This window comes from Carlito syrichta, unplaced genomic scaffold (genome assembly GCF_000164805.1).
Source record: "Carlito syrichta isolate Samal-C Ts95f unplaced genomic scaffold, Tarsius_syrichta-2.0.1 Scaffold311830, whole genome shotgun sequence".
NCBI lineage: Eukaryota > Metazoa > Chordata > Mammalia > Primates > Tarsiidae > Carlito > Carlito syrichta.
Window position 1 is genome coordinate 973,575 of NW_007255926.1, and position 17,886 is coordinate 991,460.

Consider the following 17,886-nt stretch of genomic DNA (forward strand, 5'->3'; position numbering starts at 1 on the left):
ACTCCGACTCAAAAAAAAAAAAAAGTAACGACTCTTGTCATGCAGAAAAAAACAAAAAACACAAACAGAACTCCTAGCCTGGTTTATCTAGCCTTCTACCCTTTAAAGCTTTTGTCTAATGTGATTGGTGATAATTGCTACAATAATGGCTTATTTACTGCAGGAACATGGCTTGTCTGAATTATCCACTAATGGTTAAATAACATTTTTACACTAAATCGTTCTCTGCTTGCTAGAATATTGATTACTAATGACTAGTATGTGCAGAAATTCTATTCTGCATAATATTTGATTAATCACAATAGCCTATTTTCAATTCATACTCATACCTTACATATGTTTAACTAGTAAAATCAAGGTGGAATTATGTCTGTTTCAGATCTGAATGGTTTAAAAAAATTCTCTTTGCTTTTATCTTAGGGGTTCAAGTACTATAAAAATAAAATGACCTCATTTGGAGTCTTGAAAATGTTTGTAAAATTTCATCATATACATATAAATGGATTACTGAAAGCAATCTCTTGCTTTTTTATATTTATTAGTACTTTAATTTGAATGTATTCCATGGCTCTTAAGATTTCCTAGCTTTTGGGTAGTAGTTCACTCCCACAGCTCATCTTTCCTGCTAGGCTGTCAGGAACAATCTGAAGATAATACTCTAATTGGACTTAGTATCCCCATAGTTCATGGTACAGTGCTGTTACTCTGACAGCAGTACTCAGTAAATACTGAAAGGATGGATAGTCTTATATTTGGCTATGTTTAATTGAGACTAATTTTGTGTTTGTAGAATATTCAGGTTCCCAGGGAGGCATGGTACTGGTTGAGGCCTGAAGAGGAAACTGAGGAAGAAGAGGAGGAAGAAAAAGAAGAGGATGAAGACGAATATAAGAGTGAAGACTTAAGTGTATGTTTTGGCACCATTTCCTTCATTGTAGGGTATCTCAGCCTTGGTATTGCTAATGCTGTGAACTGGATTACCCCTTTGTTGTGGGGGACTGTCCTATGCGTTATATGATGTTTAGCACATCCCTGGCCTCTGCCCACCAGACACCAGTTGCATATCCCCCTGTGACAACCAAAGATGTCTCTGGACATTGCTAAACATCCATTGAGGGGAAAAGCCACCCTGGTTGACGTCTGCTGTATTACAGTATTATTTTATGAACCCCAAATCCAGTTTTATGAAAGTTATCCTTTCATGTAACTTTTCCCTTTGGCTTCCATTTACCCTCTAACCTCCACTTCTGTTTGGAGGATGGAATAACTGTAAGTGTAAATCATTTTAACTTATGCATTATTTCTTGTTAAACTTTTGGAAGTGATTCTAATATGTACTTGCTTCCTCCTCTCATAAACAAAACAAAACTTACAAAACATAAAAAAGGAGATGAAATTATTTGAGAAAGTCCTGTGACTACTTGAGTATAAGAATTTTGTAAGGGGTGGACATGATGGTTCATGCCTATAATTCCATAACTTTGGGAGGCCTAGGAGGGAGGATTGCTTGAGACCAGGAGTTCAAGATCAGCCTGGGCAACATAATGAGAACTCGTTTCTACCAAAAAAAAAAAAAAATTAGCCACACATGGTGACACACACCTGTAGTCCCACCTACTTGGGAAGCTGGGATGGAAGGATCACCTGAGCCTAGGAGGTTGAGGCTGTCTTGAGCTGTGATTATACCACTGTACTTCAGACTGGGCGACAAAGTGAGACTCTGATCAGAAAAATTGAAAAGTTAAGAATTTTGTAGAAAACATTCACAATTGAAAAGCCTGTGTTCTACTTAACTGGGAGACCACCAATGAGAACTTTTATGGCAAAAGGAGGCAGTGTTCACCTTCACCTTATCTGGGGGAGGTAGATGCCTTGAAAGTAGAGAGGTAGCCGGGCTCCATGGCTCAGCCTGTATTCCCACACCTTGGGAGGCTGAGCTGAGTGGATTGCCTAAGCCTGCGGGTTTGAGACCCGCCTGGGCAACTTGGAGAGACCTCATCTCTACAATAAATCAAAAATTAGCCGGGCATGGTAGCGCTCACCTGTAGTTCCAGCTACTTGGAAGGCTGAGGCAGAAGGATCACCGGAGCTCAGCAAGTCGAGGCTGCAGTGGCCGGGAGTGGCCACTGCACTCCAGTCTGGGCTCACTCCAGTGAGACTCCAACTCAAAAAAAAAAAGAAAGTAGAGAGGGTCTTTAAAGGATGCTGATTATAATAAAGCGAGCCAAAGACTATGTTCTTAATGTTAACAAGTCATCTCTCTAGTGTCTGGGCAGACTTGAGAAAATTCAAGGTGGCTAGCAAACTAGAACATACTTGAACATATTACTTCTGCCCTTGACATCTCTATTAACTGTTAGAAAGTATAGCAGAAGATTTACAACCTGGAGCTAATTCGGCATGATATGAGAGCAAGAAAACCAAGTTTCTGTTCAACGTGAACTATTAATGTGCTTGTGTCCTGTATCTAGGTACTGGAGAAATTACAAATACTGACTAGTTATCTAAGAGAAGAACATCTGTATTGTATTTGGTGTGGAACAGCTTATGAAGGTAAGAAAATGCCTTATACTTTTAAAAAATACTGAATACAAAGCCAGGAGTGGTGACTCATTTCTGTAATCCCAGCATTTTGGCAGGCCAAGACGGGAGGATCACTTGAGGCCAGGAGTTCAAGATCAACCTGAACAACATAGTGAGACTCTGTCTCTACAAAAAAAATTTTTAAGTAGCTGGGTGTGGTGGCTCATACTGAGGCAGGAGGATCACCTAAGCCAGGAGTTTGAGGCTGCGTGAGCTGTGATTGCTCCGCTGCACTGCAGCCTGTGTGACAACATGATCCTGTCTCTAAAAAATAAATACAAATTTAAAAAACCGGCTATATGTCTTACAGAGCCAAGTGCTCCCCTTCTAACACATTTGCCCAAGTTGCCTTTGCTAATTTGTATTTAAAAACTTTGGACTTGAAAGTGAAGAATTTTCGGTTACTGTTGTTTTCATTGTTCCCTGGTTTGTTTAGCAGAGTAAGTAATAAGCACAGCAGAACAAAAACACTGTACATATTATATTGAAACAACTTGCTAGAATACTTTACTATAAAAGTTGCACTAATCTTTTATTTCCTTCACATAAATTACAGATAAAGAAGACCTATCTTCCAATTGCCCAGGACCGACTTCTGCAGATCATGACTAAGATTATTCACAATAAAGTGGAAACTTGAAAAATGTTAATGTTTCCTAGAGACAGACAGTTCAGCAGTTAGAAATCCCAAATTTTTTTATGCCAGTAAAGAAAGAGGACCTTTATATCATGTTTTGTTCTTTTTATACTTTAAAAGTACATCATTTGTACTTTAGAATGTAATTGTTCACTGATTTGAAAAAGTAATGCAGTGTTATGTCCGAACACAAATATTATAGGCAGTTACAATTTATGGCTGTATTGTGAAGCTTCTGGGGTTTAAGGACTCCAGCAGGGAACTCTAATTCCCTCTTCACTTGGGAACAAATTGAGAAATAAGACATGGGAGTCAGAGGAAGAGAAGACTGTCAGCTATCAGTGCTGAAGCTGGAATAGAGAACAAGTTTGACATTTTCTCCAAATCAGACTCCCTACTGTTTTTCTCTGATTGGAGAGGACTGCAGGCCTCTGTCTTGTTGGGCCTGTATTCTGAGACCAGTTCGCTTTCAAGATTAGGGAATCACCGGGCTCAGTGGCTCAGCCTGTAATCCCGCGCCTTTGGGAGGCTGAGGTGAGTGGATTGCCTGAGCCTGCAGGTTCGAGACCCGCCTGGGCAACTTGGCGAGACCTCATCTCTACAATAAATCAAAAAAAATTAGCCGGGCGTGGTAGTGCGTGCCTGTAGTTCCAGCTACTTGGAAGGCTGAGGCAGAAGGATTGCTGGAGCCCAGCAGGTCAAGGTTGTGGTGGCCGGGAGCAGCCACTGCACTCCAGTCTGGGCAACAGAGTGAGACTCCAACTCAAAAAAAAAAAAAAAAAAAAAAAAAGATTAGGGAATCAGAAACCAACCTCAAACAGAGGCTGAGCCACACATGCTTGGTTCCTTCTCTCAGTATCACCCATGAGATAAGACAATTCTTTCTTATTGGAAGGAGTGAAAGGATTCAGAGAGCTTGTCTCTCCAAAGGAGCAAGGAGAAGTTCCCTTCCACTGAGTGCGGTGGCTCACGCCTATAATCCCAGCACTTTGGGAGGCCAAGGCAGAAAGATTTCATGAGACCAGCAGTTCAAGACCAGCCTGGGCAACATGACAAGACCCGGTCTACAAAAAAGAAAAAAAGTTCTTTCCATTGAAGCATGCAGAGGAGGGAAAAATTACTCCCCTCAATAAGATTTATGTCACACGCAATGATCCACTAATGCTATGGCATTCTAGTTAGTTTTAGAAAATCATGAGTTTTCATGGCAACATGTATATCATGTGATCCAAATACTTAATCCAATTTAGAAACCCCTTGTCAAAATTCCCAGCAGGTGATAATTCAACCTCTGCCTTTATTCTTATAGCCACAGAGAGCTTCCTGCTTTGAAACCAACCCATGACTGGGTAGCTCTAAATTATTTTTTAAATTGTTTTCTCTCTTAAGCTGGAATCTGCTTCCCTCTAATTTAACTGAATACCACTAAGGATGTACCGTGTGGCATGCTGCCAGAGAGCTCCTTCCTGGGTCAGGCATCAAATTCATGAATCTTTTTTAAAGGTCATATGTTCAGGTAGCTCTCTTAGTGCTTTTGATTGAACTAGTCCAACATAATTCCTGAATATCTGTATTTATTTTAAAGTCCCAAGAATGAGTCTGATAAACACTTGAGGATGTATGCTACTGCTGTAGGTTAAATAGAAAGCACGCTGCGACCACCTGTGATTTTACAGCTCACCTTTCAGTTGCACTGAGCAAGAGATCAACCTCCCTTTTACTAGAAACAGGGTCCATCAGAAAATCAAGAGCTGGCCAGGCTCAGTGGCTCAGCCGGTCATCCCAGCACTTTGGGAGGCCGAGGCAAGTGGATTGCCTGAGCCCATGGGTTCCAGACCAGCCCGGGCAACTTGGCGAGACCTTGTCTCTACAATAAATCAAAAATTAGCCGGGCATGGTGGCATGTGTCTGTAGTTCCAGCCACTTGGAAGATTGAGGTGGAAGGATCACCAGAGCCCAGCGGGTCAATGCTGGGGTGGCTGTGAGCATGCCACTGGCGACGGAGTCAGACTAACTCAAAAAAAAAAAAAAAAAAGAAATAACAAGAGGTAACGTACACTTGCATAGGTTAAGATAATCAGTAGTACAACTTGTGCTAGTCTCTGACCTAGTATGAGTTAATTCACTTGTTCTCAAGATTCACTTGAAGAGCTTTAAAAAATAATGCAGGGATCCCACCCCCAGAGATTCTGATGTATTGGGTTGCTGTGGCTTAGGTATCACTGCCCTTGATTATAAGATGCAGTAGAGCTTGAGAACCACAAATCAGTTCTTCATCCAGAAAGCTCATGATTTTTATGAATGTAAATATGCATATAAAATATTTAAGCTTATATGGTTGGAAATTGTTTAATATTTACTTTGTTAAAAAATAAAATTTTATTAGTAGCTAAAACAAAGGAGTACATCTTTCCCTTGCAATTACAGTCAAATCCTGTCCTGTTCTTTCAGCCAACATACCAATATTCAGTCAGTCCCAAAGCCATGTGGGTAGTTTCAGTTGGAATGGATGTAGGCCTAACCTGGCTTCCCTTTCTCCTCTTACTCCCTATAAGAACAACCCACCATCTTCCCAGGGTCCTAGCGTATTTTGAATATGTTCATGACAGTTATGCTGAGAACACGAGAATAACGTTAATGAAACCTGTCACCTCACCAGGATTGTGGTCTACATTTGCAGGCCTAGGGCTAGACCAGCCTTAGAGTAGGAAATAACCCTGTGTTCTTGTCCATCTAAGGCTAAAAATACACATTTCCAGCTAGCTGCGGGAGGCTGAAGCAAGAGGACCCCTGGGCCCAGGAGTTCAAGACCGGCCCAGGCAACATTGTGAGAAACCATATCTCAAAAAAAAAATAAATTTTAAAATAGGTACATATAAAGATAGGAAGGCTTTCAATATGGGTAGAAATTTATTTTTACTCATACAGGCCTTTTATGACTTCATAACTAGGCAATAATGAAAACTGAGGGCAACAAAACATTGAAAAGAATTTTTAATTTGCTTTAGAACATTCAGATGAAATTAGTAACTTTGAAACAAATTTTAGCATGTCATTTTTGTTTCTATTGTGCTACATTTATTTTCAAAGTCTTACCTAAAATTTCTAAAATTTCTCATGTTCTTAATGAAAAATCCAAAATACTGTAGCTTCAGAAATTCAAAGTAAATTCTTTCACATACCAAACTGGCTTCCCTTATACACATTTACTTTAAGTGGTATTTGCCAAACATTTAATTGTTGGCAATTGAAACTGAACATTATTATTATTTAGTACTAGACACATTTTGTAAGATCAAGCATAAGAAATTCTTAAAACTTTTATACCCTCCCCTCCAATTCAAAAGCACTTAGAGTTACTGCTTTCTACAGGGCAGTGCACCCACTGCTTTGGAGTATACAAGAGTAAGAGCCTGCCCCTGCTTTCTGAAAATTCACAACACAATTAGGGAGACAGCCATACAGGAATGACCTGGCTCCAGGACAGACAGTGAGGTACTAAACATTGGAAGTACTAGAAAGAATTTCAAGTGGGAGATGGTGAAATGCAAGTAGCACTGAATTTGGGTTTCGAAAGTTGAACATGACTGGAATGCAAAATTAGAAGAAAGAGTTACCAAATGACCCAACAATTTTCCTAGGCACACACCCAAGAGAAGTGAAAACATGTCCACATAAAACTTGTACACGAGTGTTCATGGTAACATTATTTATTATAGCCAAACAGTGGAAGCAACCCAAATGTCCATCAATTGATGAATGGATGCATAAAATGAAATATATACATACAATAAAATATTGCATGGCAATAAAAAAGATTTCACCCATTTTACAACATGGATGAAACTTGTAAATATAATACTAAGTGAAAAGGACTACACATCTGATTCTATTTATACTAAATGTCATAAGCAAATCTGTAGAGTCATGAAGTAGATTAGTGGTTGCCCAAAGTTGGGAGAAAATGTAGGGTGAATACTAACAGGTATAGGGTTTCTTTTAGGGGTGAGAAAAATGTTTTGTTTTTTTTTTTTTTAGTCAGAGTCTCACTCTGTTGGCCAGGCTGGAGCACAGTAGCATGTTCATTACCTACTGGGCTCAAGTGATCCTTCCGCCCCAGACTTCCAAGCAGCCAGAACTACAGGCATGCGCTACCACGCCTGGCTAATTTTTTTATTTATTGTAGAGACGAAGTCTCACCAAGTTGCCCAGGCTGGTCTCAAACCCCTGAACTCAAGCAATCCTCTCGCTGCGGCCTCCCAAAGTGCTGGGATTACAGGCTTGAGCCACCGCGCCCAGTCAAGAAAAATGTTTTAAAATTGATTTTGATGATGGTTGCACAATTCTCTGAATATATTAAACACCATTCAATGGTATACTTTATAGATGAATTATATGGTATGTGAATTATATCTCAATAAAGCTGTTATTAAAAGAAAAAGTTGAAGGGAATTTTGGGTAGAAACCACAGGAGAGAGCCATTGATGCAAAAGACTGTTCAGGTAAAACTGCAGACCACTCTGGGAGGGGTTTATTCAGGAAACGGGTGCATCATGGGAGCTTCCAGAGGGGCACAGCCCTGCCCAAACTTGAACCCAGTGAAACTCATTGTACACTTCTGGCCTTCAGAACAGTAAGAGAGACTAAATGTGTGTTGTTTTAAGCCATCAAGCTCATGGCAATTTGCTCGTTACAGCGACTATAAGAAATTAATACAGGTCTCAATCAAATAAATACCCAAAGAGCCACACGTATTTGAGAAGCATTTTATTTGCCTCACAGTTTGCCTAGTGCCCAGTTGCTAGTTATCCAGAATTTAGTCTGTAGTGGTGTCACCGTGTGTCGATCAACTGTGGTCTTTTCATCTGTGACCATTTGGAGGAAAGGTAGGGTTAGGATAGGTCATAATTACAGATCAGAATTGCAGACATTCAGGCCCAGATGGTCATTCAGAGATAAAGAGTCAACATGTAAAAGGAGACATTTCCTACAGTCTCCTCCCATCTTCCCTGAATGTTCTGGCATCATCTCAAACTTGGCATCCTTAGATGGGATCCTCCCACGTGTGCTCTACCTCACCATGTTGATGGACGTACAGTGGTCCCACTACTGGCTTAGATTCTAAATTACTAAAAACTGTGTAACAGGTAAAAATGGGAGACAAATAAAATACCTTTCAAATATGTGTGGCTCTCTGGAGGTTCATCTGAGGCCTGTATTTCTTCTAATAGCACCAGAAACCTGCTACTCACCTTCAAACAATCCTGTAATCTTTGGTGTTTACCTTTACCTTAATCCCTAACCCCTCTTGGGTCCTTTTCCTCGAATTGTTCAGTCTTTCAATCTCCTAACCTTTCAAATATACTATAGTTTCTTCCTGTTCCATTCTAAACATACTGTCTCAAAGTACCAGTTGGGCCACACTCCTGCTTTCAAAAAATACTCATGTGTCACCTTTGGAGATTGCTAGGGCACTAACTAATTCTGAATATTAATAAACAAATGTTTATCCCATCTTTTCCATCCAGCCTTAGAGAAAGTTCTTTATAGAATAATAATAGATGATAAGTGCTTTGGAACACGCATATGAAATCTGAAACTTCACAACAAATTTTAACATGTCATGTTGTTTGGCAGAATCAGAAAAATCACTGTTTTACATCCTTTAATGAAATAATGGATCCAGGCAACATCATCCATGGCTGCTAAAACCACTAGGAGAAAGATTGATGAGAAGCTTTACAGTGGATGGTACCAATGGAACCCACTAATCACTCTTAAAATCACTGAAAGTAGAACAATCAGATATCATGTTCCTCCTAAAATGATACAACAGAAAGTATATAGCATCATCTATGGAGTATTCTTGGTGTGGTGTGGGGGGAGAACTGAACCAAAATAAAACCACACTTTTAGATCTAATTTCACATCGTGGGGATACCGTCAGTCAAATCCTGAATGGAGAAAATTCTACAGGAAACACAATCCAGATCCTTCTTCAAATAAAAGGCCAGAAGAAGAAAATAAAACACAGAGGTAAATGTGATAGAGTAAAGGAGACATACTAACCAAATGCAATATTGGATCATAATTTAAGCAGTTGATTTTTGTAAAAAAATTTGAGATAAGAAACTGAATATAGACTGGGCACAGTGGTTCATGCCTGTATCCCAGCACTTTGGGAGGTGGAGGTGAAAGGACTGCCTGAGTCCAGTTGTTCAAGATCAGCCTAGGCAACTTGGCAAGACCTTGTCTCTACAACAAATCAAGAAATTAGCTGGGTGTGGTGGCACATGCCTGTAGTTCCAGCTACTTGGAAGGCTGAGGTGGAAGGATGACCTGAGCCCTGAAGGTTGAGGCTGCGGTGGCCATGAGCATGTCACTGCACTACAGTCTGGGTGACGAGTAAGACTCCAACTCAAAAAAAAAAAAAAAGGAATCATTGTTAATTTCGTTAGGCGTAATGTATCGTTATGTTAAAAAAAAAAAAAGTCTTACACATGTGAAGTAGTAAAAGAATAATGTTCCTAGCTCTTGACCCTCTTTTCTGGTTAAGAGAATACTTTTTATTTACTATATTTTTAAGGCTAATAAAATGTGTACTCATGGATAAAAACCGCTAAGTGATGCTACATAACAGAAATATTAAAATGAAGGGAAAGTAAAACCACCTTGAAAGTCCTCCTTGGTCACAGCTTTTTCAGCAGCAGTCTGCCCTTCCCTTTCAATCTCTCCAGGATCTCTGTAGTAGTAGGGATCAGGCATAAACTCCCACGGGTGTTCACGAGAGATGGTGCCACGTGTGTGCAGAATTCCTGAGCCAGCGTCCACCACATCAGACTCACTGAGCGAGCCCCCTTGTTGTTACAGGGGATGACAATGTCCACATAGCACAGAGGAGAATCTGTATTACCCAGAGCGATGATAGGCAGGTTACCATCAGACACCTCTGGGAGAGGTTGGTGGTTAGCCTGGGAACAATGACCACCAGAAGGCGGGGCTCTCGGAAGGCTGCCAGGATCTGATTTGTGAAGGTGTCAGGAGTAAAGCGGCCAGCAATAGAAAAGGCCCCAGCGGCAGCAGCCAACCTCAGATGGGTCCGCTGCCAGTATTCCTGGAAGACATGCCACTGACATCATCAATGGCAACAACGGCACAAGCTGCCAGCAGAAGCTTCTGCCGGGTCCTCTTCAGATTTACAATGTAGATGCCATCACTCTTCCTTTTATAGATGTGCTGTTCTATTTGGAAGACAAGGTTGGTGTCACCTCAGTGAGTTCCTGTGCAAGGAACCTGAGGACATCCTCCACTTGCAGGACATCAAGGGCTCTGGACATTGTGAAAGTTACGATGGGAATCCAGAACAATGCCGTATGGACGCCTCTCTGGCTAGTGTGGAAGTGTGTGATTCTTATATCTCATCAGGATGGATACAATGTTAGGTTGTTCCACCCTGGGTGATACTAAATTCAATCACTTCATTATCGTGGTGACCACAAGATCTCTCCATTGGAAACATACATTTCCCCTTCATAATGGTATATCCTCTGTAGGATTATATTTAAATCTTATGTAGATCCTGTTGTTCAATGTTTTTTCATCCAGTCGACTGCTTTAGCATCCATTGATGAACCTTGTCTTGACCAAATACTGTATTGCAAGTTGAAAAGCGTATTAACTGCTTTTTTTTTTTGAGTCGCAGTCTCACTCTGTTCCCCGGGCTGGAGTGCAGTGGCACGCTCACAGCCACCGCAGCCTTGACCTCTTCAGGTGATCTTTCCACCTCAGCCTTCCAATTAGTTGGAACCACAGGCATGTGCCACTATGCCCAGCTGATTTTTAAATTTATTGTAGAGACAAGTCTCACCCTGTTGCCCAGCTGGTCTCAAACCCGTGGGCTCAGACAATCCTCTTGCCTCCACCGCCCAAAGTGCTGGGATTACAGGTGTGAGCCACCGCACTCAGCTAACTGCTTTTTCTGAACACTTGAAAAATAGCTCTAAGCTTCTATAAAAACATTTTCTCTTGTTGTGAGTTTTCTCATTTCCTGCTTAGCCTGAGTTTGGCTGATTTAAAAAATTGTCAAATCACATGGCAGTTTCAGAATGGTAGTCAGTTGCTACCATAGTTTCAAACTTATGTTGAAATTTGATCCCCAGTGTTGGAGATGGGGCCCAATGGAAGGAGTCTGAGTCATGGGGGCAAATCCCCCATTAAAAGATTAATGCTCTTTGTGGGCAGAAGGGTAGGAAGAGGGAGTGAGTTCTTAGTTCCCTCTAGAGCTCGTTGTTAAAAAGCCCTGACACCTCCTCATTCTCTCTTGCTTCCTCTCTCCCCATGGAATTTCTGCACACTCTGGCTCCCTTTCACCTTCTGCCATGAGTGGAAGCAGACTGAGGCCCTCCCCAGAAGCAAATACTGGCGCCATGCTTCTTGTACAGCCGCAGAACTATGAGCCAAATAAGCCTCTTTTCTTTATAAATTATCCAGTCTCAGGTATTCCATTATAGCAACACAAACCAAACTAAGACAGCAGCCCTGGCAACTTGGTGAGACCTCATCTCTACAATAAATAAAAAGTTAGCCGGGCGTGGTAGTGTGTGCCTGTAGTTCCGGCTACTTGGAAGGCTGAAGTGGAAGGATTGCCAGAGCCCAGCAGATTGATGTTGGGGTAGCCGTGAGTGTGCCACTGCACTCCAGCCTGGACGACAGAGTGAGACTCCAACTCAAAAAAAAAAAAAAAAAAAGTTCAAATTAACCCTCAGGATCTTCTAAGATGCAATCCAAATTACCTTCTGCCATCCCCACAGCAATTCAGGGCAACAAACTAGCATATTCCCGTATACCCCAAATATATTTTTTCTGGAACTCACGCCATGCCCCTTGCCCAGACTGCCTGGGTGATCTCCTCTCTACTCATCCCAATCCCCTCACATACTTGAAGACTCCTTGGAATGTCACTTCTAACCTGGTGCTCAGTGGAAACCAATCTCACTCCTTCAGGCTGTCTATGTTCTGCCCTTTGCTACTGCAATTATCTTTTCTTTAAAGCATTTGTTATAATAAATGTAAAACGTATTTAAGATGAAAAGAATAACTATACAGCAAACACTAGTGGACTCGACATCTAGTTTAAGAAAAAAGTTACCATCACCTTTGAAGTCCACTTCCCCAATCATGTCATTTCCCTCCCTCCTTCAGAGATAACCGCTATCCAGAAGTTAATATTTCTCATTCTTTTCTTTTATTGTCTTACCACATTTGTTTGGGTTCTTAAACAAAATCACTTCGTTTTGCATGTTATAGAAGTTTATATAAATGGAATTGTTCTGTATATATTTTCTGAAATCTGTTTGGTTAGCTTACCATTATGTTCCTGAGAGGGGTATTGTGTTATAATACTGCATTTGGCTGTAATTCATTATTTTTCAGTATTCTATAATATTCCAATGGGTGAATATAATTTTTTTTACTCCATTCTTCTTTTGATGGGCAATCTGGTTGTTTCCTGTTATTTTGGCTAATATCAACAGGGGTTCTATGAACATTCTTGTAGGCATGTATGTAGGAATGGAATTGATGGTTTTGCAGGCATACATGGCTCCAACTTTACTAGATAATGCTAAATTGTTTTTCCAAAGTTGTTGTATGTAACTTATCTTTTTATGGTTACCATATTTCTCCACTGGCTTATAAACTCTTTTAGGCAGATAAAGAACTTACAGCTTTTGGCCCAGAAAGAGTAGACATTTAACAAATATGGATGAATTGATTGATTCACTAATAGTGTAAAGAATAAAATTTAAGACCTTTTCCTATCTTTAGAACAAAGAGATGACCCAGGAAAAAGTCAAATGTATGAATCGTTTTGAAACAAAGAGATAAAAATCTTCCTGCAAATACAGTAAACAATTAAGGGGAAAAATGAAAATAAGTTAAATACTTATTCACGTTCCATAGCAGATTTTAGGGAAATAAAGAAAAGTCATGTATCAGAAGCAGAATCCTTTTTCAGAAGGGTCTTAACGTGTGTTTCTCTCCTCTTTCTGTGGGCTACTCTTCCACAGGGTCAAGGCTTTCAGTATTTCAGATGTGTTAGGTCGGTCCTCGGGTTTCTTTGAGAGTAATTTCTTCAAAAGAGCTTTCTGTAATAATAGTGAGAGTCAATACTAAGAAATAAAACACATTTGAAATAAATAAAATTCTGATTATTATCAAGTGCTTACTTCTTTGCTATCAAATACATCTGGGAAGATGTCATTCTTTAGATGACTGAAAATCTGGGGGAAAAAATATACTTATTAAAAAATTAGTTTGTAAATGTTTTATTTTTTGTAGAAACAAGGTCTTGCTATGTTGCCCAGACTGGTCTCAAGCTCCTGGCCTCAAGAGATCCTCCCACCTGAGCCTCCCAAAGTGCTGGGATTATAGCCATAAGCCACTCTGCCCAGCTAGGAAATTATTTACTTGGGAGGAAAAACAAACAGAAAGCACAAAGACTGAGGATCCCCCAGAACTAGGATATTTAGGATACTTTGAAAAGTCTCTATGTAGCCAAGCAGCAAGCAGGATTCTCTTGCCCCAGCTGACTCCCATCTTTTAACCTGCTTCCAACATGATCTTTTAACCTGCTTCCAGCATAATCCCCTTCATCCTTGCTGGAACCCATATTCTGTCCTCAAATTAACCCCATCTGGCTTTCCAGCCCCTTCAGCCGTCACTTCCTTGTAACATACAAACTCCAGGAAAGCTATGCTTGCCTGCTGCTCTCAATTCCATTCTGCACATCCCTGTCTCCATGCTGGAATTGCCTTCTCTGCTTTGGACTTTTAGAAGCCAACCAGTCCTTCCAGCCCAACTTTCCTGCCTCCATGAAACCCAAATCCCAACAGTTGGAAAGAACTCCCTCCCAGCTGCTTCCATAGACTTTATGCCTCCCCTGAAACCCTTACAGCATTGACCTATATCATTTTCACTTTAGGAAGTAAGCTCCTTGAGAACAAGGCTTGTTCTTTTTTTTAAGTTGGGGTCTTTCTGATCACCCAAGCTGGAGTGCAGTGGCGTGAACACTCCTGGGCTCCAGCTCCTGGGCTCAAGTGACCTGCCTGCCTTGGCCTCCCAAGGTGCTTGGATTAGAGGCGTGAGCTGCCACACCTGGCCTTGTTCATTTCTGAAACCCTTATAACTCTTAGCACTATGTCTTATACAAAACAATGGGTTAGTAACATTTGACTGACCAACTCAGATAGGAGGCTTACCAGGTGTACACTCTTTCCAGAGAAGATCTACATTTTTGGTCCTTAACAAAATGGTTGCCAAAACTTGAAAGGGAAAATTCACATGGCATTGGCCATCAGGTACTAATTCATTCAAGCCCATCTTGACATGAGGGCGATAACTACAACAGGACTTTGAAGGTGATGACCAAGAATTTTTGTTGTTTCGTTCTTTCTTTGAGATTACTTACCCTGTCTTTTTCCATATAGGTGCCAGGTATGTGAAGAAGTTCAGCGAGAATCAGCCCCAAAGCATAGATGTCCACTTCCTTTCCATATTCTTGGGAAGAAATCTGAGGAGACAAAATATATTTACCTTTGTTACTCTTCTTATATAAATATTAATACCTTCCAAAGCCAATAAGGGTATTTGATGGAAACATCTTGTATCACTCAGCAGTGTCTGTTTATTAGCAAGATTTGTGGAGCCTGAAGGCTCAAGTGCAAATGTCTACCACTGAGTAGCTGAAACATCTGTGTAATTAATCATCCACATGGGAATAATCTCGGCTGCAAAATGGGATAACAATAGTCCAACTTCAGAGTCTGACTGTGGGATTAAATGAGATGCAGCAGGTGAAGCAGTTGAAATAGTGCCCAGTATGTGACGGGCATGCAAATGTTCATGGCATATTTATTCATTATATTCCATAACTAGAAATAATTTAACTATCCACCCACAGAAGAAAGGATAAATAAATATATTGTGGAATAATCATACAACAAAATACTCCTCAGCAATAAAAAGGAATTATCTGCTGGTTCAAGCAACAACTAAAGGTTCTCCAGGAGACATGACTTTGAATGAAGAAATTAAATACAGAAGAGTACACACTACGCGGTTTCATTTACATGAAGACCAAGAACAGGAAGCACGAAGCTAAGAGGCCGACATTGGAGTGCTGGTTGTCTCTGGACAGTGGGGAGGAAGGACTCACTGGAGAGGGCCTGGGGGGATTTTCTTGGGTGAAGAAATGTTCGACAACTTCACAGGCCTTTGGGTCACACAGGTTGTGCATTTGTCAAAACAAAAAATGTCCACTTCAGATCTGTGCATTTAATGGTGTCTAAATTGTTCCTCAACAAAATATTTTCAAAATGCCAAAACACATGTAATAAAAAGAGCCCACGTTGAGTGTTTTTAAAAAAGTTGTGATGGTGACAATACAGAAAGCAGGAGATATTTAATAAAACAGGAGTTAAAAGGGAACCACTAGCCTCCCATTTTGTTCTACGTTTACATTCTACAAAAAACTCAAATTATATTTCTATGCCAAATGGCCCCCAAAATGCTAAAAAAAAAGATTAAGATGGTAAAGAAATGGTTAAGATGGTACATTTTATGTTATGTGTGTTTTACTACAATTAAAAAGAAATGTATTTTAAAAACCAATAGTTTCACTAATAATCAATCAAATATAAGGAATCTCATTATAATAGAAAACTTTATAGGTATTCTGGGGAAAGCTTTAAAACGATAAACAATCTTCATAAAGACAAAGTTTTAAACGAGATTTTTTTTTTTTTTAGTCAGAGTCTCATGCTGTCACTCAGGCTGGATTGCAGTGGCAGAATCACAGCTTGCCACAGCCTCGCCTTCTGGGCTCAGGTAATCTTTCCACCTAAGCCTCTCGAGTTGCTGGAACTACAGGCAAATGCCACCATGCCTGGCTAATTTTTTTACTTTTTTGTAGAGACAATGTCTTGCTATGTTGCCTAGACTGATCTCGAATTCCTGGGTTCAAGCAATCCTCCTGCCTCAGTCTCCCAAAGTGCTAAGATTACAGACATAAGCCACCATGTCAATTCGAATGCCGTACTGTTGAGTCAAATCACGGCCGGGAGCGGTGGCTCAGTCATGGCCAGGAGCGGTGGCTCATGCCTACAATCCCAGCACTTTGGGAGGCTGAGGTAAGAGGATTGGCCTGCAGGTTCGAGACCAGCCTGGGCAATTTGGCGAAACCTCATCTCTACAATAAACCAAAAAATTAGCTGGCCATGGTGGCACGTGCCTGTAGTTCCAGCTACTTGGAAGGCTGAAGCAGAAGGATCACCTAAACCCAGCAGGTCGAGGCTATAGTGGCCGGGAGTATGCCACTGCCCTCCAGCCTGGGTGTCAGAGTGAGACTCCAACTCAAAAAAAAAGTCAAAAATAATACAGTTATTTGTGATAGTTACTTATAACTATATATATAGTTATATTGCAAAATAGTTCCTTGTAAAAGTCATGCATGAATATGTTTGTGTAAAATATGTCTGTGTGTATACAGTAAGTCCCCTACATATGAACCTTCAAGTTGTGAACTTTCAAAGATGCAAATGTGTGCTCGTATGTCCATTCATGTAAGTGAGTTCACGTGTCTGGTGTACATTGTCACATGCATGCAACCTCTACAAGTAGTTGTGCTTTTGTGTACTTTATTGTACAGTACTGTTTGCTTTTTATGTATTATTTGTGTGAAAAGTATTATAAATATATTATAGTACAGTACTGTATAGTCTACTATGGTTTTTGGGTACCTAGGCTAACTTTGTACTTATGAACAAATTGGACTCAAGAAGGTGATCTCAGAATGGAAGTTGTTGTTATGTAGGGGACTTACTGTATTTGTATGTGTATGTTTTTATAACTCATGGAAAATTATTTAAAAGGACAAAGAACAAACTGATGAGAAGAACAGGAAGGGAGAGGAAGTTTAAGGGGCATTTTCAATTCTTATTCGATATGATTCTTATAATTTCAATTTTATAAGAAGTGTCTACTATTTTATATTTTAAAAAAATAAAAGAAATAAAATATACAAAGACAGAAAGGAAAGAAACCTCACCTGCTCTGGGCTCATGTATTGCAGAGTTCCTGTATTATGTGTTCGCTTTTCATCATATTTCAGGGATGTTACGAGTCCAAAGTCTCCAATCTTTATTTGTTTTTCATCTACTAAAAATATGTTAAGTGGCTATAAAAGAAACCAATATTTAAAGTATATGAACCAATTTGAAATACTATTATCACATATCCAAATCATATTTAGCAAAGGTTATTTTTGTATTTCCTCATAAGACTTTTACTCTCATGTAGGTAGCCCAAATCAGGGAGTTTAATATCATGGGTCTTTACAATGCCTGCCAAAGGAAGCAAGGACTTTAGAGCTGAAAGCAGAGGCAATTTGGAGCGCAGCCTCCTTCGAGTATTTGAAGAGCTGTCGAATGAAAAGGGGATTCACTCTGCATGGTACCAGTGGATGGATCTGGGATGAAAGACCCAAAGATTTGTTGTGATATATCCTAATATGCCAATAGTGTTGTCCAAAGGATGGCAGTTAGAAAGTTCTCCATCCTAAGATAGGGCTGGATATCCACTTGAGGAAATACTGTTAATATGTTAATAAA

At 40.2% G+C, this 17,886-nt stretch overlaps 2 protein-coding genes and 1 pseudogene across 5 annotated transcripts in view; 1 reads left to right on the plus strand and 2 right to left on the minus strand.

Moving 5' to 3' along the window:
• Positions 1–3,713, plus strand: part of GPATCH11 (G-patch domain containing 11) — a 10,869-nt gene extending 7,156 nt beyond the window's left edge. The window contains exons 7-9 of one of the 3 annotated variants that reach the window (XM_008069136.1): positions 791–907; positions 2,472–2,553; positions 3,140–3,713. In XM_008069136.1, the coding sequence (XP_008067327.1) occupies positions 791–907; positions 2,472–2,553; positions 3,140–3,195 (255 nt within the window). In that variant the 3' untranslated portion in view covers positions 3,196–3,713. The remainder of the gene's footprint in view (positions 1–790; positions 908–2,471; positions 2,554–3,139) is intronic. The other 2 variants (XM_008069137.2, XM_021718103.1) reach the window with 2 other exon arrangements.
• Positions 3,714–9,780: 6,067 nt separating this feature from the next.
• LOC110596637 lies at positions 9,781–10,557 on the minus strand (annotated as a pseudogene).
• A 1,884-nt stretch (positions 10,558–12,441) lies between these two features.
• Positions 12,442–17,886, minus strand: part of EIF2AK2 (eukaryotic translation initiation factor 2 alpha kinase 2) — a 29,166-nt gene continuing 23,721 nt past the window's right edge. The window contains exons 12-15 of one of the 2 annotated variants that reach the window (XM_008069133.2): positions 17,325–17,453; positions 14,688–14,789; positions 13,447–13,500; positions 12,442–13,365 (exon numbers count right to left, since the gene is read on the minus strand). In XM_008069133.2, the coding sequence (XP_008067324.1) occupies positions 13,243–13,365; positions 13,447–13,500; positions 14,688–14,789; positions 17,325–17,453 (408 nt within the window). In that variant the 3' untranslated portion in view covers positions 12,442–13,242. The remainder of the gene's footprint in view (positions 13,366–13,446; positions 13,501–14,687; positions 14,790–17,324; positions 17,454–17,886) is intronic. The other variant, XM_008069134.2, reaches the window with a different exon arrangement.